General features: G+C 38.1%; 3 protein-coding genes across 9 annotated transcripts in view; 1 reads left to right on the top strand and 2 right to left on the bottom strand.

Moving 5' to 3' along the window:
* Positions 1–588: 588 nt before the first annotated feature.
* LOC117991720 (dynein light chain Tctex-type 5-A-like) lies at positions 589–4,277 on the bottom strand. The gene is made up of 3 exons (XM_034979322.2): positions 4,191–4,277; positions 2,480–2,673; positions 589–774 (listed from the first exon to the last, which is right to left on the bottom strand). The coding sequence occupies exons 1-3, from the start codon at positions 4,275–4,277 to the stop codon at positions 609–611; spliced, it is 447 nt and encodes a 148-aa protein (XP_034835213.1). The 3' UTR covers positions 589–608.
* Positions 4,278–4,806: 529 nt separating this feature from the next.
* LOC117991719 (fanconi-associated nuclease 1-like) lies at positions 4,807–19,865 on the top strand. Of its 3 annotated transcripts, none has more exons than XR_011237908.1 (14): positions 4,807–5,385; positions 5,753–5,992; positions 6,859–7,004; positions 7,989–8,175; positions 9,366–9,567; positions 11,296–11,523; positions 12,631–12,753; positions 13,234–13,462; positions 14,825–15,030; positions 15,786–15,904; positions 16,343–16,594; positions 16,818–16,987; positions 17,461–17,746; positions 19,561–19,865. XR_011237908.1 is itself a non-coding variant. In XM_069505286.1 (14 exons), exons 2-14 carry the CDS (start codon positions 5,184–5,186, stop codon positions 17,641–17,643), a joined length of 2,487 nt encoding a protein of 828 aa, XP_069361387.1. In that variant the 5' UTR covers positions 4,869–4,884; positions 5,162–5,183; the 3' UTR covers positions 17,644–18,314. The 3 variants fall into 3 exon arrangements, 2 of the variants coding, with proteins under 2 accessions (XP_069361387.1, XP_069361386.1); XM_069505286.1 differs by lacking the exon at positions 19,561–19,865 and having other exon boundaries at positions 4,869–4,884; positions 5,162–5,385; positions 17,461–18,314; XM_069505285.1 differs by lacking the exon at positions 19,561–19,865 and having other exon boundaries at positions 4,923–4,937; positions 5,162–5,385; positions 17,461–18,314.
* A 1,003-nt stretch (positions 19,866–20,868) lies between these two features.
* Positions 20,869–23,524, bottom strand: part of Hnf4 (Hepatocyte nuclear factor 4) — a 41,586-nt gene continuing 38,930 nt past the window's right edge. For all 5 annotated transcript variants that reach the window (XM_034979228.2, XM_034979229.2, XM_034979227.2 and 2 more), the window contains one exon: positions 20,869–23,216. In XM_034979228.2, coding sequence (XP_034835119.1) covers positions 23,162–23,216 — 55 coding nt within the window. In that variant the 3' untranslated portion in view covers positions 20,869–23,161. The remainder of the gene's footprint in view (positions 23,217–23,524) is intronic.

Genomic DNA, 23,524 nt, shown 5'->3' with positions numbered 1-23,524 from the left:
GACGCGACGTGAGCTGGGACGACTGCGCCGTGTGCGATTGTGTCCAAATTGTTGTAGGTTATAGTGTCGAATTTGATGCCAATATTTATTGTGGGAGAGAGCCAGAGTGGCAGCGGCAGAGCCCGCGCGGTCGCGCCAGCTACGCGCTTGACTGGGTCGTTAACGTATTACACAATTATTTTTGTAAGGGCGGGCCAGTGTGATATCTATACTATGAAATTGATAAATAAATATGTATGATCTGTAAAAATGCTTAAATCTGTCTTTTATTTCATTGACTATCTTTAACGTGCTTAGTACTTTTAAGCAGATTTAACCATTCAACGGAAGAATGAATGAACGAATGAATACCTACAAGGCAAGTTGGTTTTGTTTCAGAGTTAAACAATCATTAATTTCGAAATATTTTGGGACGTTTTATAAAAGCAAACTTAATAACTGTCTAACGCGTCTCATATCGGAGTCCGGAATCCTAAAACCCGGGCCAGACTTGTAAACAAGCTCTCCACATCGGTCTCCACAGACTTCATTGAGGCAGTACCTAACTTAAAAAAATACGAAGCTAAGAAGATTAGAGATCAATACAAATTTAAAGGTAAATTAACTTTTTAATCAAAGTAAATTCCATACACAACGACATTAGCAAACATGTGGCAATTCTCAAAGTTGTAGGAGGCATATCCGTCGCGCTCGTGGTCCCATACGAAGGAGTGGAACACGTGGACGCTCTGCTGCCTCCGCTGGCCTATGCTCACCACTACGATTATTCTATACCTGAAACAAGACACCTGATTTGAGCCTGAGCTCAAATCTATATAGCGTAAGTACTTTGACTTTGCTCAGACTTAGGTAGGTTAAAAGGAGGCAGCGTGATATGGCATAAATCTGTCTCGTTTAAACTGAAACTTAAGTCTGAGCAATGTCAAAGACTACGTGTACAGATCTCAGCCTAAATAAAACAAGCAGAGTCGCCCTTTGCAAATCTTGTATAGGCTGGTAAAATTAGTTTTGAACGATAAAGTCGATAAACCGACGTTGTCGTGGCGGGAAATGTGTGAACGAAGAAGATGGAGGATCGTGTGCAAGTACCTATCTACTTTTGAATCGTCGAAAATATGCATCTATCACTAGTTCGGAATGCCTTTCCTACCAACAAGAAACTCGGCGGTTGCACTTTTCAAAGATATGAGGATATGATAATACATACCTACAATATTATGCCGTGTCCTAAGTATTAAAGTACAATCAGGCGCATTGCTGGATTAAGTAAGTTATAGAAGAAATTAAGTTAAAATACGAACAGTCACATAATATTATCACGAAGATTTTGAAATAACGGTGATGTTCATAATATCAGCAAGTCTTTCTATGGAAACAGCAGCATAAAACGGAAGCCATGGTTGCGCCGGCAATCAGTGGCAATATCAACATTGCTTTCGAATTTGTGACATTCATTCAGTAATAATTTTAAACATTTTATCGTTAAAATCATTTACGTTAGATCGGTACAAAAGTATTTATTGCATTTACCATAATTTACCTATTATTCGCGACCATTCATGACCTATTTACCTACTCATAGTCATAAAGGCTCCCCCACACAGCCGTGTTATTATCGGTCGATAATATCGCATGCGTTATTGCGATATCTGTTTTCAGTACATTTTGTATTAGGATGGTCATGTAGTTACACACTGCTGCGATAATACGTCCTACTTCCATTGCGGCGTTATTATCGCAGCAGTGTGTAACTACATGACCATCCTAATACAAAATGTACTGAAAACAGATATCGCAATAACACATGCGATATTATCGACCGATAATAACGCGGCTGTGTGGGGGAGCCACGATAATAACGCCGCAATAGAAGTAGGACGTATTATCACAGCAGTGTGTAACTACATGACCATCCTAATACAAAATGTACTGAAAACAGATATCGCAATAACGCATGCGATGTTATCGACTGATAATAACGCGGCTGTGTGGGGAAGCCTTTATTCTGAGACCTACTGGACCTTTTGACAACGCCATCCATAACAATCAAAGAGTACCTAGTAGCAAAGAGATTATACTCTTTGATGAATACTATCTCTATGGTATAATATTATAATAATCACTAAGGTAGATAGGTACCTATAGGTATGTATACAGTTACAGTTGTAGGTGACCAACTAATAGATGGTGCTAGGTTTGCATTAGGAATTTGGGTGACATTAAAATCTTATGAGAAGGCTCTCTATTTCCAGTGTATTACTTTACTCTATGGTAGTAGCGTACTATCACGAAGTATCTACCTACTATAGAATCGGCTCGTAACCAAAGAATTTTTATGTACTACAAGTATTATTAGGTACCTCCTATGTCGATGCTCGTAACTACACACGGCTGACGACAATAAAATGGCGGCCACGCTCATTAGGAATTTGCGGGACTTAATTTCATTCTATATAGATAACAATGGGGCGAAGAATACCTGTCATAATTTTCTTCTTTTATAGCCGTCCTAATGTTTTCTGTCAGGCTGAGGCACAGGTCTGCGGCGGTTTTATCACTATATTCCAACTCCTCCAATTCTGATGTTACAATACGCTGGAGGGTTTTCTCAACGTCTTCAATACTGAAGCGTTTTCTTGAATTTAATTGATAAGTAGGTTGATAAGTTCGCACCTGCTTTGGAACGGGTTTGTTTTCAGACATATTGTTGGGTTTGATCAATAATTATAATTTAAATCATAGCAACGGACAAGAATCCGAAGGACCAACGACGTACAACAACAACGTAAACACTGAATTGTTTGAAACAAATTCAAAATTTAAGAGAAAATTAAACTTAGTACTTAGGTACTTAAGTCTTAATTTACTTAATCATGAGATTCAATGGAATTCTGGAGATTGTTAGTTAAAACTTCACTTGAATTTTTAAATTTGTTTTGAAGGTTTCGCACAACTCAGCTTAAGCCTTAAGTAAGTTTGTAAAGTGTGGGTAAGTTATAGAAAGCTAAGGTACAGTACGTGGCAGAAAATATTGTACATCGACCTAGTTGGTTTCGTAGAGCGTTGTCTCTGTCGTTGAGACCGACAAAACGTCACATAGATATGAGTGACATAGAGTATAGACAACGCTCCAAAAAGGCGAAATCTCATTTTAAAGGTCGATGTACAATATTTCTTGCCGGCTATAAGTGCTTGATACACATGCTAGTAGCTCGCACAAAAGCATGCCAGCTTCTAGCAAGAACGAGTTACTAGCATGCATGTGTATCGAGGTTCTGCCAGTAGCTCGCATGCCAGTACATGGCATACCAGTAGATCGCACGGCGTTTGATTTTTTCCCCTATAGGGGAAGTGGGACGGGGGACTAGCATGCCAGCTACAAGCACGCGAAACACGTCGTAACGTGTTTGCTAGTAACTCGCACTGTCATCGTACGCACAACTACCTAGTTTTTGTGTTTGTTCTTTTTTACCTTGGTTTTTTTTGATAAAACATAATGGCTCGTTGGGGCGACGAGAAGACGTTATTATTTATCTTTTTAGACGTTATTTTTATATCTTCAACTCGCACGTCACTGGCACGGTACGCAGCCTTTCTAGTAACTGGCATACCAGTTACAAGCGTGTGTATCACGCAGCGACATTCTGCTAGTAGCTGGCATGCCAGCCTGCCAGCTACTAGCATGCCATTAACTAGCATGTGTATCACGGCCAATACTGTTAAGGTTTGGGAGAATATCAAAGTTTAAAATCAGTCAAGTGCGAGTCGGACTCGCACGTCATAAAGGGTTCCTTACCATCATACAAAAAATAAATTTTATTAACAGATATTTCAACTCTATCTATTACGGTTCCGTTGGCAGTTGGCACCATAGAGTAAAGTAATATAGACTGGTTGGCACCCTTCGGGTACGGAACCCTAAAAACGAGGTTTTCTTAAAGTTAATTAAGGAGGTCTTGGAAGTTGTATGGTGGTTTGTTGTGTGTGGTGTGGTGCAGTGCGGTGGTGACTGGTGACCATTAATGTAAGAAGGAGGGTGTTGTGTTAAAAACTTAGAAAAATCTACCACAACAAACGAACTTGATAACATCAACGAACGACAACATGGCCGACAATCACCGCTAACATAGTCCGCTGACATCATAGTCCCAAAAATCACCGCGGGACTTCTTTCATGAAAAGAACTTTACCATTTTCTGTTTGTTACTTCCACGTCGGTTGATAACAAGTCCGCTAATTTTATCCGAAGAAATTCGTTTTCGATATTCTGTAGACATTTTTTTAATAGCTGGCCGCTGTTCACCAAAAATACTTACCAATAACTTTATTATTCAAGATAAAGTTTTAGAGTGTTTCAGAATGGCTTTAGCCATCGCGATTTTTACACAGTTTGGATTTGAAGATTGGAAACAGTTCTAACTAATCATCGATAATCAGAATAGTTAATGGCAACACAGTCACAGCTGATTTTTGGATTTTTGTTTTCTTCGGCATTATTAACCTGTGTTATGTTATTGGTCTGTGCTGTGTTTGTCAATTATTTCTCAAATGTCTATGCATTTCTTTTCCATTTTCCAATTTATTTTCCCGCTTTCCAGAGCCAGTGTGCAGCCCGGTGCGTTATTTTTGGATGGTGTATTCAGTACTTATCGTGTTTTCCCATGTTTTCCAGATTTCTTTAGCACATATTTACCTTTTGGCTTTAACTTTTACTTACCTATTTAATTTATCATGGTTTATTTTTTTTCATTCAAAATACCTGTCTGTCTCGTGTAAAGTTTATGTTTTCTGGCAAAGTTGTGCTTTATGCATCGTTTTATTTTATTGCACCACAGTTCCATTTTATTGCTGTTACTCCCGAGCTTCTGCTAAGAGAATAAAATTGTAATTTCCTTTTTCATTATTCATAATTTCTAATAAGTAGGTACAAAAGGAGTGTACGTATATGTTTATAAATATTGTTCAATTGTACACTTGTAAAATAATGTGATTCTGAGAATATTATGTTTTGTAATTTTGCAAGTGATTAGTGATTACCAAAACCATTATAGGTACCTGTAGCCAAATTAAGCAATGTGTTTTGAACTTTGTTAGGGAATAATACTAGTGTGTGTAAATCCATAAACCTAGATGTTTTTCAAATATTTTAGTTTCTAATTAGGTGAACTAGTTGATTTTAAGCCATGAGTCAAAAGGAACAGTCAAAATTGCATAGATTTTTTAATATTGTATCTGGACCTAGCACCAAAGTAGTGCCTGGTAAGAAAAAGAGACTAAACTTATCCTTAAAAAGAACACCAATGAAGTCACCAAAATTGTCACTAGAGGATCATAGTGTGCCAGGAGTGATAGATTTGACAAGTGATGATGAAATGCGGGATGCAGGTGAACTTTTTGTTATTTTTTATATATCATTCTCTTAGTCAAGTCACATAACACACTTTCGTAGGCCTTAAAGGATTGACATCCAGGGCTGTAAAATCAATTAAAAAAAACAGTTTCGTATTTATAATATTTTATACTAGATGATGCCCACGACTGCGTGGATTTAGTTATTTAAAAATCTCATGGGAACTCTTTGATTTTCCTGAATATAAAGTAACCATGTCTTTCCCCAGGTTCCAAGCTATCTTTGTACCAAATTTTGTCAAAATAGGTTGAACGGATGGGCCATGAAAGACTAGCAGACAGACAGACACACTTTTGCATTTATAATATTAGTATGGATTACATGTTGTTTATTATTTTGCAGACAAACTTAATTGTAGTGGCTCCTCTACAATTTCTAATACTTCCAACACAACAATAGCATACAGCCCTGCATACAATACATCTCCATCATCAAAAAAGACATTTTATTCACCTTCTAAAAAGAGACATCTAGCTATCAAAAGTCCTATGAAGGCAAAGCGAAATTTGAATCTATTGTTGGGATCAAAAGATGTAAAGGATGAGGAATTCAAAGAAAAAACAAAAGGAGTAGATGATAAAAGTAAGTATCCAATAGTATTCTTATACTTAAACTAGCTTATGCTCGCGACTTCATCCGCGTAGACTACACAAATTTCAAACCCCTATTTCACCCCCTTAGGGGTTGAATTTTCAAAAACCCTTTCTTAGCAGATGCCTACGTCATAATAGGTATCTGCATGCCAAACTTCAGCCCTATCCGCCCAATAGTTTCAGGTGTGCATTGATAGATCAGTCAGTCACCCTTTCCTTTTATATATTTAGATAAAAAAAATAATGTTTGTATGTTTGTATTCTGTTTGCATATTGTTCATCCAATTGAGTTGAAACACTGTACTGTTTTTGTTGGTAGTTGTGTGAATATCATAAAGATTATAAGCCTACGGTTTGATTGAGATGATTCCTGAACTACCTGTTTATTGTTTAATACAGAAGGGATGACATTTGACATTGAGGTGTTGTATTGAAGATTTGTGCCTTAACATTATCAGTTGAAAATTAAAAAGATAACAAAATATATGATAATTAATTAGAATAGAAATATTTATTAAAAAGTGTGATGTGGCGTGGTTGAAATAAAATAAATTTATGTTGGAATCCTTTGGAATCACAATAGAGTTAAAAAAAATCTTGTCTTTACAATATGTATTAGATTGTATGTGTACACTCTCTTTAAGACTAGCTTACTAAAAAGGTCGAAATGGCAATCGGGGAGGGAAGGCCCCGCACACCCGCACAGCCACGGCGCTAATCCGGTGCGGGGAAGCGCGGGTGGTGTGTGGGGCGTCCCCCCGCCTCATACCCCAATTGCCATCTCAACCTGTCGCGTACTATACCTACAGCAAACTTGCCCGAGTTAATAAAAATACTTACCATTTTATGTTTCAGCGATATTCCTCATGAAAATCGTGAATGAATGCTTGAATGATAAAAACTTACGGCTTCTCATGAACGGAAAGTCATTGGATCTCTTTGAAAAATATATGCAAGCGAAACCCCCGGGACAAAGGATAGTATGCAGACTATACTGGCAGGTAAACCTGGTATATTTCACTACTCCCGCGACACCATCCGCGTGGATTTAAGTTTTGGAAAATCCTGTGGGAACTCTTTGATTTTCCGGGATAAAAAGTAGCCCTATGTCCTTCCCCAGAATGCAAGCGATCGCTGTACCAAATTTCGTCCAAATCGGTTTAACGGAACGGCCGTGAAAGGCTAGCAGACAGACACTTTCGCATTTATAATATTAGTATGGATTATTATTTATTACAGCCAGCGCTCCAATTGGAAACCTTGCGAAATCAAAAACGGTGGTACCTACTGAATTTTAGACTTTAAACCAAGGATCTTTGGATTCCTTTTACTTTATAACATTATTGTATTTCATTGCTCCAATCCTATTAAAGTAACGTTGTACTAGCATCTTCGTGGTATTTACGAGAGGATGTGGCACGTAAATGTGTCTTTAAGGTTCCGTATCTCCAGAAAAAAGAAAGAAACCCTTATAGGACCACTTTGTTGTCAGTCTCTCAAGACCCATCAAGGGAATCAATACCTATAGGGTATTTCCCGTTCTCCTAGAATTATGTTTGGCCGGTAGCTGTCTTATAGCACAACTAAAGGCAAAAATTTGAAAATCATGAAGTAGGTAGTTACATCACATTAAAAATTTAAAAGTGTTATTTCTTGTTTGATGGTACAGAACTCTTCGTGTGCGAGACCGACTCGCACTTGACCGTTTTTGTATTTATAGTTGGGCCATTACGAACGTGCGAACCCGACGCTCTGGTGTTGTGTGTAACAGCAACAAAAGAATTTATCGATAGTCGATAACAGGTTTTAAAAATCGCCCATACTTTTACCTGCGTCTCTACTACCTGCGTCCGAATCCCTTTATCGATAACGTCTTCTGCGGCATTGTGTTGTGAACCCTTGATCGTAATGATTAATGACCCCGTTCGCACGTTCGTAATGGCCCAACTATAGTGTTTTACAAGCTGACACAATAATCATTGCAGGTAGAGCAGTGGTGTAGATGGAACAAAATAAAGAAGAATGCATGTGGTAACAAAGAAAAGAAAGAAAAAAAAGGAAAGCAAGAAAGAACGAATATTAATTCAAAAGTCGACATTGATGACCCGATTATACAGGACGTGTTGAACTATCTCATTGAAAATGGCTTTATTGCTGTGGCGCAGTACAACGGTAGATAGATTTATTGCAATAAAATATCACTATGTGACCTAAATCCGCGCTTAAGTAAGATTTATCCATGACTTAAGTGGTCCATTTTTAGACCATTCAAAAATATACTGCATTAAATCACAGATTGGCATTACGCAGGTTTAGGCTACCGAACCTAATATACGATATTCGTAACTTGAGCATTTGCTTAGATTTGCAAGTTTATTGCACGGCGTATAGCACGTGCAATATTGGACTAAGTACTTAAGACTACATGCACACTAGGCGGCCAGGTCGTGGCGACCAGTGTGATCTATTTATTGTTTCATAAATTTTAAAACCGCATGTATTTAACAACACGTGGCCAGCGGCCAAGATTAGCCGCGACCAATAAGATCAAGCGCGACTCACACGCGGCCAGAACTGAACTGAGAATTCTCGGCCGCTCCATTGGCGACCTGGCCTTCGCGACCTGGCTGCCTAGTGCGCGTCTATACTAAGTCACACGTATCGTAATTAATATTTTAAACTTACTATCGAAAACCTTGATTTTCCAATTCCAATAATTTTACTGTATATTACTGTATACAGTTCTTGCAATTCACCAAGGCGAGTGAACTTTACTTGTGGTTACGTCTTATACACGGGCATTGCGTGAGACTGGGGGCACACGATGCGTTGCAGCGCCGCACCTCAAAAGATTTCTCCGTATCAGTGGGCACACGAGCGGTGCGGCGCCGTAACGTTGTTATGTCGCAGTGCCGCCGTAGCAGCGTTGGACAGTATGTTAATAAAAACAACTGAGCGGTGCCGCTCGGACGTCGCAACGCATTCACCTCCCCGCCTCGTCTCGGTGGTTGCAAGACCGGTGCGGCGCCGGAGCGCATCGTGTGACATGCCACAGATATTTCTATGTAAGACGACGCAGCGACACCACTCCGGTGCCGCACCGCCGCCGCAACGCATCGTGTGCCCTCGCTCTAAGTGTGCGTGCATGTCGGACCAATCAGTCGCGAGCAAGCGCTCGCAAACGCACACATTTACTGTTCCTTACTTATACCGATACGACTTAATCACAAGCATGAGCCACTCGCCTTCGTGAAATGCAAGAACTACAAATATACGAAGTTGAATTCCGATTCCAGTCGATTTAGTTTGAGGTCTAGTCGGTTTAGTTACTAAGATTAGTTTATTTTTCTTCTATTTAATAGGAGAAAGACACGATTTGAATTTTGATGAAATGGTTAAGATTATGAATAGGGAAGAATTGGAAGAAGTATGCAAAGAATTTAAAATAAAAGAAAAAAATAAAGCAAAGGGCATACAACTATTGAAGAATTTTATGCATCAAAAGACCAACATCGCCACATATTTTGGTGGTAGACGTAACAACGAAAGTCGCCTTTTAAAGATGTAAGTAGTGTTCAAGTCATTTATAATTTAGTAATTACTAGCCGATGCCCGCGACTTCGTCCGCGTGGATTTACGTTTTTCAAAATCCCGCGGGAACTCTTTGATTTTCCGGGATAAAAAGTAGCCTTTGTGTTAATCCAGAGTATAATCTATCTCCATTCCAAATTTCCGCCAAATCCGTCCAGTAGTTTTTGCGTGATTGAGTAACAAACATCTAAACATCCACACTTTCACATTTATAATATTATTAGGATTAGGATTAAAAAACATAGTTGTTAAGATTTATTTTTATTTTATTTATTTTTATTATTCATGTACCAAAAATTGTAGTTACAAAGTAATAATAAATTAAGTTACATCGGAAATGCTTATCTCTAAACAGAGATTTCTTCCAGCTTCCCATTCAAGGTTGTGAGTAAGGCGTATCAAGAAGTGGAATAGGTCTACGGTACTAGAATCTAATAAACTACATAAATATCTTATAATAAATACCCAAATCAACTTATATACAATAATTATACTTATCATAAATAATTATATACATAATATATGAAAAATATAAATACATATAATATATAAAATACTCTATATTAATGATAGGTAATACTGCTTCACTCTGTATTTGAATGAGTGTACTGAGTGGCAGTTCTCCTACTGTAGAGATGTCGGTTTCCTATGTGATTTGATCCCAGATACGCTCCTCTGTCCTTCCAGACTTAATATGTCCGTTTTAAGCAATTTAAAATCACTTGTTTTAACGGTTAAGAAAAACATCGTAAGGAAACCTGCATGCCTGACATTATCCTCAAATTATGCCATATTGCAATTATGCCATATTGTCCTCAAAAGTGTGTGGTCCACCAATCCGCATTTGCCAGCATGGTGGATTGTGGCCTAAATTACATTTATCGTTTAGACCATTGATATAAGTATTAATGAATCGTAAGGAAACCTGCATGACTGAAATTTCTCCATATTGTCCTAAAAAGTGTGTGGGTCCACCTACCCGCACTTGCTAGCATGGTGGATTATGACCTAAATTACATTTGTCTTTTAGACCATTGATATAAGTATTAATGAAAACAAAACAATCTTGCACTCAGCCAATACTGAATGTTTGTATCAATTTAATTTAAAACATCTTTATTGCTTCATACTATGACTAACAGCCATACTCAGAGTAGCTTAATCGTTACTTAAGGCATTCCTTATCCATGCTAATTCATGCCTTAAGTAACGATTAAGCGAGTTTGAGTGCTGCCGAAAGAGTAAAATAACACAGGATATGCTTAAAACAAAGGGCGACCTTATCACTACCAGTGATCTCTTCCAGGTAGAACTTATAGAGCTGTTAAGACGGAGTCGCAATGCAACTATATATACAATATGCAAAGGTACACTCTAATAGGTACATACTATAACTTTGATTTGGTTTGATTCTGAGAGGAGACCGGTGCTCAGTAGTGGGTTGGGGTTGATGATGAATATGTATTAGGAGTGATTGCAGCAAGATTGCAGTCAAGCAAAAGCCTGTATAGTACAACAATGGGGCTGATTCTTTTGTACACAATCTCTAAACTAAACTAAATTAACGGGTCTAAATCTAGTGCTATCCTTTTCCACAAGCAACATTATGAAAGGGACAGCAATAGATTTAGACGTGTCATTTAAGTTTAGTTTAGAGTTTGTGTACAATGGAATTACCCACAATAACTTATTGTCTTGCAGGATGGGTGCGAAGGCTGGAAAATTCTACAAGCTTGCCGATCAAGCTCGCCAAGCGTTGAACGAACTGTACATTCTGATGTATCTCGGCATGAACTACAGCATCATCAGCGATAAGAACTTGGAACAGATGCTACTGAACGAAAAGTCTCAACGTGAGAGCTACCCTATCGACAGTGAGTTGCTGGACAACGCGAGTGTAGTCTTCCAAAATAGGCTACAATTTGAACGGTGAGAATAACAAAGTTTCTTGCTAGTTCTTTTCATTAGTAAAGGTGGTACGACAACGATTCAAAAATATTTGTAAAAGTTAATTTGAATCAAAAGTATTTCGTTTCTTTTTTAACCAACAGCGAGAGAGTGTCAGCCAGAGGTGATTGTTATCGTTATACTTAATTGTCATTTTAAGGCCCAAACGCATTTGCGCGACTCGGCGTGGTGCGGCAAATATAGTTTACTAGCGACTTCGTCCGCGTGGATTTACGTTTTTCAAAATCCCGCGGGAACTCTTTGATTTTCCGGGATAAAAAGTAGCCTATGTTTTAATCCAGGGTATAATATATCTCCATAAATTTCAGCCAAATCCGTCCAGTAGTGTTTGCGTGAAGGAGTAACAAACATATACACACACACACACACACACACACACACATACAAACTTTCGCCTTTAAATTATTAAGTCGGGATGTGAGTTTGTATGGAGTAACGCGGTAGACAAATGCGTTTGGACCTTTACCGCAATCGAACTCCTGAGCTCTTTTTGTCAGACGCTGTACTGCACAAACCGCTTGCCTGTTGCGCCGTGCGATTGGTTCGTTAGACAACTTTTTATTTAAACGCATTAGGAAAAAAGTTTATTGTATAATTTTACAGGAAAAATAACATTAACGCTTTAACTATCACAGTTTTTATGCTATCTACTGTTAGCTTATTGAAGTTAGTTTAATGAATTAGACAATATTTGACTCATCCGATGTCACGTCATCTGTGGCGGGGGAGCCATCTTGAATCGATTTGTATAAATACCGGTGTTTGAAGGTTTTTAAGCAGTCTCGTTCCGACTCGAGACTCGACGACTATCAAATACTTTTTTGTTTAGGTCGCTATTTTGATTATGTGGTTGCAATAGCAATTGTGCCCTAATCAAGTTAATATTGCAGTTAGGTTATTATAAAGATTAAAACTCTCGATAAGCCTCTACACGTTGTGATCTATATCCACGTGCAAGCTTTATATGAGGGGACATTTTAATAACTTATAAAATTAGTTAAATTTAACATGCTTTTCTAACTTTTGCTTAAACTACAAATTTTCTCTTAATTTTATTTATTTTTCCAGCTATCTGAAAGCACATTCCATTTATGGAGAGTTTTTGGCGAAGACTGAATTAAAGGAGAGATGCAGGATCATTGAATTGGTTTTTGGTCTTTTTAAAGCCATCGATAATGATGAAATGATGATGTAAGTTATTTACATTACTATTCAACAATTGCTATAGACTGGTAATAGTAACAAGCTGCTATGTATTGAACATATAGGCGTCGTACCCAAGGTGGTCGTAAAGGTGCTTAAACATCGCGCCAGCTCGGCATCTATTCAGGCTCTGCCTATAGGGTACTTCCCGTTGTCCTAGAATTATGAAATTTGGCAGGTAGTCTTAGTTTGTCTTAAAGCACAAGTAAAGGAAAAAATCCGAAAACCTCGAATTTGTGGTTACATCTCAAAAATATAAAAGTGTTATTTTTGTACTATGGTATGGAACTCTTTGTGTGCGAGTTCGACTCGCACTTTGACGTGTTTTTTATTAATCAGTACCCTTATTATAAATGCGAAAGTGTGTTTGTTTGTTGGTTTGTTGGTAAAAGTTCCCAAGGGATTTTCAAAAACCTAATTCCACGCGGACGAAGTCGCGGGCATCACCTAGTACTTCATATTTTAAAGTTACGAGTCGCTGCCAGTTTGGTTACGGCGCTTCACCCCTCCCTACATATTCGTGAAGATTCTCGGAGAAGGCATCACCGACTTGAAGAGAGACAAGACGAAAGCAACTCTCATCAACGACATCTTGTCTACGCTTATCGCGCAGAACGTGTTCCGGCAACACAAGAAAGCGTATTGGATTGCGGAGCAAGCTCTTGTCTTGGACAAATTCTTGGGCGATGCGGATCAGGTAATTTTTAGGCTTCCGTACCTCAAAAGGAAAAACGGAACCCTTATAGGATCATTTTGTTGTTTGTCTGTCAAGAAACCTACAGGATACTTCTCGTTGACCTAGAATTATGAAATTTAACAGGTAGGTAGGTCTTGGGAAAACTCTGAAAACCGTGAATTTGTGGTCACACACAAAAAATTAAATTATTAGTTAATAATTAATTTAAATTAATTATTAACTAATAATTCGTATTTTCAACTTTCAAATTAAGATAACTATATTAAGTGAGGTATCATATGTAAGAGCTTCAATTGTGTATTCTTAAAAAGATTTTTGTTATTTTTATTGTTATGCATCATAGTTTTTAATTTATCATGCAAAATGTCGAAAAAATACGACTGTAGTACTCTCGGTGCGCGAGCCTGTCTCACACTTGGCCGGTTTATGAACTAGAACTTCTTTAGGCGCAACTTACCACCAGGTGAGTTTGCAGTCAAGGGCTAACTTGTATCTGTATAAATAAACAAAACTTAGGAGATTGCGAGTAACTTATTTTTTTTCGGATGTAACTATCGCTCATACGTTACTTCCACCGAAATTGGCCGCCAAACAGATCAGCTAACTTGAGAGCTAGTAAATTCCATGGTTTGCTTACAGTATACACTGGTATACTGAAAACAAAATATAGAGGACGCGAGCCATGCTTCAGCGCGACTTAACTTGCCGCGCGCTACCGCCCGTTAAAAAATGAATAATTAATTGCCGGTGTGCCTTGTGCTTTAGAATTTAAACTGGCGTATACCTGCGACTTCGTCCGCGTGGACTTTTATTTTTTATTTTTTATTCAGATACAAGTTAGCCCTTGACTGCAATCTCACCTGGTGGTAAGTGATGATGCAGTCTAAGATGATAGCGGGCTAACCTGGAAGGTTGTGTGGCAGTTTTTATTAAACCCATACCCCTTTGGTTTCTACACGGCATCGTACCGGAACGCTTAATCGCTTGGCGGCACGGCTTTGCCGGTAGGGTGGTAACTAGCCACGGCTGAAGCCTCCCACCAGACCAGACCAGAAATTTAGAAATTATAAAATTCCAAACCCCTGCCAGGAATCGAACCCGGGACCTCCCACTAATTAAGACCACAGCGCTCACCACTGCGCCAGGGAGGTCGTCAGACTTAATCGTGAGTTTTCAAAAATCCTTTCGTAGCGGATATCTACGACATAATAGCTATCTGCATGCCATTTCAGTCCGATCCGTCCAGTAGTTTGAGCTGTGCGTTGATAGATCAGTCAGTCACCTTTTCCTTTTGTATATTTAGATAAAAACATTTATAGAGGTTCATTCATAGAGTTTTAACTTTTATTATATTTTATTTAGGCAGCAAAAGTTTTGCTAGAAGGATTTAGCTCAAACCTACCGACGGACGCCGAGGAGTTGTTGTACCCGCGGGCCCTTAGACTGGCGAAACGGAAAACGAATAAAATCGATGCAGTATCAGCAGACAAAATCGCAGTGTACGCGCAGAAAGTGTCCAATTGGGAGAGAGAGATATCGGCGAGGCACATTTATAAAGTACCGATGGAGTGAGTATTAGAGCTAAAACTGTTTGTTTGATAACTATTTAAACTCTGCTTATACCGTTTGCGCTCTCTCTCTGTCGTCGTGTTTCTCATTGCTGAGGGTCATGACACCTTTCCATTAATGACATAATGGTAGGAGTTTTCTTGACACAATAATCTGGCGACGCGCAACACACGCGCGACGTCCGCGTCACAAACGCGCGACGTCCGCGCAACACATGCACCACACACGCGCGCAAATCCATACTAATATTATAAATGCGAAAGTGTGTCTGTCTGTCTATCTGCTAGCTTTTCACGGCCCATCCTTTAAATCGATTTCGATCAAATTTGGTACAAAGATAGATTGCATCCCGGGAAAGAACATAGGCTACTTTTAATCCCGGAAAATCAAAGAGTTCCCACAAGATTTTTAAAACCTAAATCTAATTAAAATAATCTTGTAAAATAATATTATGTATTCTTAATTCTTCTACCAAAAAATAATCTTGCTTGTATAAGAATACGATGGGTAAAGTTTTGAATAATTTTATCTTGTTTGAAGCTAAATATTCCTGTCTTAGTATGCGACAGGTCATGAGCATGACAGGAGATGGCCAACGGGTGGGAACGCCCCGCACACCCGCACAGCACCCGCGCTAACCCGGTGCAGGCGAGCGCGGGTGACGTGTGGGTGTGCGGGGCGCCTACCCGCCTCATACCCCGATTGCCATCTCAACCTGTGGCGTACTATAGGTTGAAATGATATAACTTGTCAGCAACTACGGCAAGGGCAAGCTGAAGTTCGAGGCTATCGTGGACGGCGTGCGCACTAAGCTGAGCGCGGAGGAGTATTGCATACACCACTACATTCACGTTGACTCCATGTTCACGCACGGTAACATGTTTAATCCATACTAATATTGTAATTATTGTATACTAGCTGATGCCTGCGACTTCGTCCGCGTGGAAATAGGTTTTTAAAAATCCCATGGGAATCTTTGATTTTCCTATGTCACTCTCCAGGTCATTATCTATACCTATGCAAAAATCACGTCAATCCGTTGCTCCGTTGCGACGTGATTGAAGGACAAACCAACAACCCAACAAACAACATTTACAATATGGGTAGTGATTGTAATATTACATCCATATAATATGCGAAAGTGTGTCGGTCTATCTGAACTAGAAACATGGACAAGCAGCTAGAGAATTAACCTTAGTATTCAGTATAAAAAACTTGATACCTCAAGCCATTTCCATTATATATACCTGCTTACCTCGTAATTTCAAAAATGAAGAGTTCACAAAGGTAACGCAGGCAAAAAAATTCCAGGTGGGCACTGGGAGGGTAGGATAGTAACTACAATCTTCTTCCTGCTATTCTGGGACATAATCTACGCGCGTGTACGCGACGTGCGCGGCTTGTTCCTCTCGCGCTACCAGGCGCACCCTCTCGACCTCTACACTGACAGCTTCTATGCGAACCGACAGCGCATGATTGAGGATAGGCTGCAGGAGATCGAGACGTCCACGGAGGGGGATTTGTTGGCACGAATGCAGGCTACGTGGGATAACAGACCTGAGAGTAAGTAAAAAGGGTGCGTGTATATAGTTGGTTTCAGTTAAGACGAGCTCTGGGTGGCAGTGTATAATGGCAAATAGATTTTTAGATAATAATATGCTAATGGATGTCATATTGTTAATTTAGGCTATATTTAATTTTTTGTCTCATTTCATTTTCGTTTGATTTATACTTTATAATTTTCATTTGATTTTATAAAATTTTAACAACTCCCTTGTATTCCCAGCTGAAATATCGGGCATAAACCGCAGCATCGGGTGGGACAACGTTTGCGCGGTAGGGACGTGCCTGGGCCCGCGCCGCGTGGCCGTGTTGTGTCGTCGCCTGGCCACTCGCTACCACTACGCGCACAGCGGGTTCCCAGACCTCACCCTGTGGAATATTCTCACTAAGCAGGTAAACAGAATACATTCCTTTAATTTAAACCATTCCTCAGAGCTGTTAAGAGAGCCTTAAGAAGTCAAATCCATCTACAACTGGTTCGGAACGTCCTTCCCATCGAGAAAAGCTTTTGTGCATGACAAATCTGACCAATCCTTTGGTCAGCAGGACGCGAGAGGCGGGAACTGCTTTTGACGTAAGAACTGTAATAGTACTGTGGTCTGTGACTGACTATTACAGCATTTCCGAAATCGTTTTTGTGACCTGTTTTTAATAAAACCCACTAACTTTAATAATAATGCTGCTCACAGCTGAGCCAAGCTGCGAGCCGTAAAACTCATTATGAATTAGTATTCCTAAAAAATGTGGACTCGCGGCCAACGATCACTATCGAGTGTCATCCTATATTAACATATTAACATGGATCAACATAATATAAAAAATATCAATATAATATGTGTATAGAGAAACTTTTCCATGTCCAACAGATAGTATTCGTGGAAGTAAAGACAGACTCGGACAAGCCGTCGATAAAGCAAATGCAATGGATGCACTACCTCAAAGACAATAAAATCAACGTCGAGTTCTGTTACGTAGGCGTTCACACCAGGAGCGCCCGCTCGAGAAACTGCGGAGAAATTGAATATTCCGATGATGACGCTGATGACTAGATCTGGTGATGATGATGATGACATAATCACAAAACTTTTTTGGTTTAGAAGGGCATTACAGGAAATTCGATGACGATGGAAAATAGTTGTGTGGTGTATGTTGATCAGTAAATATTGTGATAATAGTTTTTTACAAAGTACATAATATGCAACTTAGCATTATTGAGATTAGACAAGATAATGATTACGCTATAATAACATGTGCAGTGCATAGATTTACTAATATTTTAATTGGTGCTATTAACTATAGACATAATAATAATATAAATCATAGTAATAATGTTATATTTTTGGTAAAAAAATATATAGATAGATAGATAGATAGAAATACTTTATTTCACACAAAAAATATTACATAACATGACAAAAAGAAAGAAACTAAAACTAAAAAATAATTGTGTGCAAAGTGTGTTACATATTTACATACTTTTGTATTGGAATGGGGCATCGATTCAGTTCCATCACGCGAGCAAAGCCGAGGGAACGTCTTGTATGGAATATACTTTTATAATGTGACATAATTTTCTCTTCCAAGTTTAACCAAATACAAATTATTTAATAGAGAAGGTTCCTTTATCGGGATCTGGAATCCGGATGTCTACAACTAGTACCTACCTACTGTATAGACAATCGTTTTGAAAAAATTCAGAATAAATTATTTTTGTGGGGTCTTTTCTATTAATTTCTTATTTTGACAATTATTTAAAAAATAATTAAAGGAACCCGAGAACAAGCAGTGATAATTTTTTGTCGACATTATTTGAGTCATTAAAGCCTGATCAGAAAACTAAAAACTTCACCATATTGCCAGAGTGAACTATAAAAAAAATATTTAGAAATTACAGGGAAATATTTAAAAATGACTGATCTTATTTTTAGGCCTATTTTTAAATTCCTTATCTCAAAAATGTTATAGGTCGAGATGTCAATCGGGAAGGTAACGCCCCGCACATCCGCACAGCCACACAACCCGGTGCGAGCGAGCGCGGGTGACATGCGGGTGTGCGGGGCGTCCCCCCGCCTCATACCCCGATTGCCATTTCAACCTGTTGTGGCCCTAATGATATCTCGTAAAAACAGAATCCAGCAGGCTGAGTTGGTTGCGAGCTTCTTTTCATACCAAAGCGCGTTTGTAGTTTTACGTTTATGACGAAAATAAATCACCCTTACAAATATTATCATTGAGTTTTTAGAAACACGTATAAATATATGTATTACTAGCTGATTCCTGCGACTTCGTCCGCGTGGATTTACGTTTTTTAAAATCCTGTGGGAACTCTTTGATTTTTCGGGATTGTTGTCGTTGCTTGGTACCTACAATCTTTAAAATATCCCCTTTCTAACAAAAAAAGAATGAATGAAATCGGACTACGCGTTAATGAATTACAACTCAGTATACATTTTAACTTCCGTCACCTCTCCTACGGGAACCATGCTGAATTTCGGGATAAAAAGTATCCTATATTCTTCCTCATAGTATGACCTCAAATCGTACCAAGTTTCATTGGAATCCATTCAGTAGTTTCAGCGTGATGCGCGGCCGTGATACAGACAGACAGACAGACAGATAGACAGACAGACAAGACAAAAATGAAAAAATTACAGTTTTGGGTTCAGTATCGATTATAGAGTGCCCTCGAAAAAAAATTTTCAAAATATCTTCAATGTGCAGAATTTGACCAGTTACAGTTTTGTTATAAGTATATAATGTGGCTAATTCTGTTGTACACAATCTCTAAACTAAACCAAAATAGTACGTCTAAATCTATTGCTATCCTTTTCATAATGTTGCTTGCGGAAAAGGATAGCACAAGATTAAGACCTGTTAATTTAGTTTAGTTTAGAGATTTTGCACAAGAGAATCGGCCCCATTTGATGATTTGAATTGTATAAATTAGGGATGACTTATGCTAACACGTGGCGGGCACGGGCCGTGCCACGTACGAGGCACGGATTCAAAACATCACGTGGACGTGTGGCGTCCGTGCACGGACATGGAAAATCTTCGCGATGTTCTGTGCCTCGTCCGCGGCACGGCCTGCGCCCGCCACGTGTTGGCATAAATCATCCCTTAATTGAAACAATAGGTAAGGAGATACCTTTATCAAGGATTTACTTTTATAAATAAGTAGATACAATAGATTAATTTATAAATTAGGTGCATGTTAAAATAGTGGCATGTAGTTCCTTATTTGGTTTTAATAAATATTTTGTCATAAAAATTGTGTTGTTTTATTTGCATGATCTTCCTTAATTAATCTATGCTTCTTTCGTTCCTCTGCAAAATGATGCAAACATAGATATATCCTTATATCCTCATCATCTTTATATATGCGTAGAGAATTAGGAAAATAGAAGTATGACTTTTCAATCACTCAACTTTGATGTAAGTGCTAGAAAATGAATTATTATCTATGATTCTCTGACTTTCGGCAGTCAAAATACCTGATAACTAATTTACGCCTTTATATTTTGACCATTTTCTAGTACCTATACTTAATTCTACTAATACAGTGAATAAAATTCACAAAATACAAAGTCTGGACATACGCTACCTACAGTGCCTACCTGCGAATGTTGACGGTGTATTTTCCCCTTCTGGCCATGTCTGCAGTGTCTGCGCTTTCAATTCTATTCCTTTACTGTAAGAACAGATCGGACAGGAGGAAAGGGTACATGGATGTGGAGGAAAAGCCATAAAATAGTGTTTCCCATGTTTATACTTAGATTTTAGAGTACTTTACCTTGTTTATTCGTTTATAAAGTTTAATAGATAACTTATTTAAATTTCTAAAGTTTTTACTTTTTATTTAAAGTTTTACCTACCTATTTGATGCACAGTAAATTACTTTGTTGAAACGAACTGAAGTATTCTGATCCTTGGTTAACATTATTTTAAGAACCCCCGTCTGATAAAAACTACTAGCCGGCAAGAAATATTGTACTACAACCAAAGAGTATAATAGTAAAGCTGATTTAGAACCAATATATAGCGTTTTATAAAAGAGGGCTCGTGAAATAAGGCGCGGGATGTGGGAGCGTGACACTTGACCTAAAAAAAAGATTCCGACGAATTAAGAACCTCCTCCTTTTTTGAAGTCGGTTAAAACTATAACGTCGCTGTCAACCACCGCCTTGCCCACCGCACTCACTTTCGGCCGCGTACTGTACATGCTAGCGAAGCCAAGGGCAAATAAAGGCGGTCTTAAATTCAAAACTCACAAATTATAACGGATTTTTTATTTTTCAAATATATTCTAAAAACAATTCATAACATGGTATGTACATCAACAATACACCTCTAGGAAAATAAGGCACCTATTACACGTAGCTGTAAGTCTACAGACAAACCCATTTTACTACCTAATAAAATAAACTTTCACCGTTTGGCATACTGTGATACCACCCTATCCGTTAATAAGAATATATTGAGCATTAATAGTGGTACAAAAATAATCTAACAATAAACACTGCCGACGCCGTTTTGTATTCAGTCTACTAGTTATATTAGTAGGTATAAAAGTAGATTTACATAATTTCCTACGTAGCGTATGAGATACTTATATCTATATTCACACTTCCAAGACGTTCAGGGGTACTTATATTTGGCAGCAGTAGGCGCAGCACTAGTGCCAAATAAGCCCCACATTCGTAATAAATCATGCAAACAATTCTTAGAAAAAAGAAAACACCAAATTCATTACCATCACCTACATTCTATCTATCAATAATGGTAACTAATCATAATCTGTTTAGCGTAAATCAAAAAAATTGAGAACCATTCAAGGAGTGTGGGGCGTTGCGCGGCGCGTCTAGCGTCGTATCACGCGATTAAATCAAACGTTTGTAGAAACGTGTTTACATCTGTTTTGTTTGATATCTAGCAATATTCGTGCCCGAGCACTCTGCCGCAGCTACCGCCGTCGCGTTTCCTACTGCTAACGAAACGGACGTGTTGTTAGTTTCATGGGCTGAATCCTTTTCGAATGACAATTAATTAATTTCCAGTAACATGTCGATGAAACTGTACTCAATTACAAAAACACGTCTGCGTTGTGAGATGTCCGAAGAACACTGCCAAAAGTGATCAAAAGCAAACACCGCACCGCACCACGCGCCCCACAACGCCCTGCGCCTATAGAAACGCGACCATATTTTGCCCTGCTCACCGTTTCACGCGCTCTCTCCTCTCAATAAACAGAGAAAACGCGCGATGCGACGCTAGACGCGCCGCGCAACGCTCCGCTTCTCCCTGAACGAGTCATAAGCCATTTCATTCAGCTTTCTATTAGTTACGCCATGTATACTTTGTGCAAACTTCAATTTACTAGTAGGTAGATATGTAGTTGTTACTGAAAGTTTTCAAAATGTATATAAAAATATCTGTAACTGGTATTTCATTTTATTTTTACAACAAACTATGACTATTTCGAGCCTATTTGTAACTAAGCTTAAAAGAGAACAATTGGTTGACAAAGAAATATGGATCTCTGGTACATCTACTCTTATTTTAATTCTATGTGTATATTGTTTATATACCATGACTTTCCTCAACAATATGATTTATTCACACAGCCGACTGATAATAAATAATTTTACACTTTCACATTCATAAGTTAATTCCTAAAATATAGTTTCCAAATGTTTGTATAAAAACTTTAATACAAAATATTTTGTAAGCATATTACACTTTTATAAAAAATATACAGTCGAATTATTGACTTTGAGGTTGGTTAAAAATACATACCATTATGTAGGCACGTTTATTTTGATACTTTCATTTTAAAACATGCAAAATGCATTTACAAAATCAGTCATGTCAGCTAACATGACCATAACATACATAATATATTATTATTATAGATATTATATGCAGAATACTTACTCTTCACGAAACTAAAAATTACGGAGTATGTGGTTATTATAACTGCTGCAGCGCAAATCCGTATAGTAACCACCTGATTTTTATTACGTTTCATGACTTTCGGACAAAATTATGTGGATTTTATGAATTTTGGGAGCCCCCCCATTTAATAATTACTAAGAAATAATCTATTTTTGACATTATCATCCCTATTTACCTGGCAATGCAACGTTATTTGTCAAAAAATTGTATTGTATGGGCCCTTTAACGAATAACGTTACCAACACTGGAGTTCGTAGTCAAGATAGGGGCGGGGCTTCTTTAGCGTACCATTCAGATGACATGTCACATTCAACCTTTATACAATGTAAAGGTTGAATATGACACATGTTGTCTGAAAAAGGCCCTATACTGACTATGAATTCCAGTGCAAGTAACTTATCAACAGATTACAGATAGGCTGATATTATTAATTTCAGCCGATTAACTGTACCTATATTTTTAGATTTCAATGCAGCTGCCTGATATTTTTTACATCTGATTATTTCTTTTAAACAACTTTTTAAACATAAAATTTTAAGTATAAATAATAACAATAATGCCTCGTGTCCCTAACATTTCATACTTTATATTTTTATGGCGATTTGTAGACGACTATAAAAGTGTCATTTCCGCTGACTTCAAGACTCGCGATGGATGCTCAGGACTCCTGACATGAGAAAAAAACATTATTATCAGACAGGGTAATATCAGCGATATTTAACAATGTCGCGGATTTTGTCTAAACTAAATTAACAGATATTTTAGTTCTATCATTTTCGACAAGAAGCATGATAAAGGGATAGCAATAGTTTTTATTATGTAGAGATTGTGTACAAAAGAGTTAGTTAACTTTTTAAATGTTATTAACTTCGGCAATAAAGCGTTTCGTGTCATGACGTGTTCTAACCGTGGAACTTTATACGGATAATGGAACAAACTTCGCAGGCATAGATTTGTACTGTGAGCTTTCTTATG

Source organism: Maniola hyperantus, chromosome 20 (assembly GCF_902806685.2).
Source record: "Maniola hyperantus chromosome 20, iAphHyp1.2, whole genome shotgun sequence".
NCBI lineage: Eukaryota > Metazoa > Arthropoda > Insecta > Lepidoptera > Nymphalidae > Maniola > Maniola hyperantus.
The sequence above is the reverse complement of the archived record's forward strand: the minus strand, read 5'-3'. Positions and strand labels throughout refer to the sequence as shown.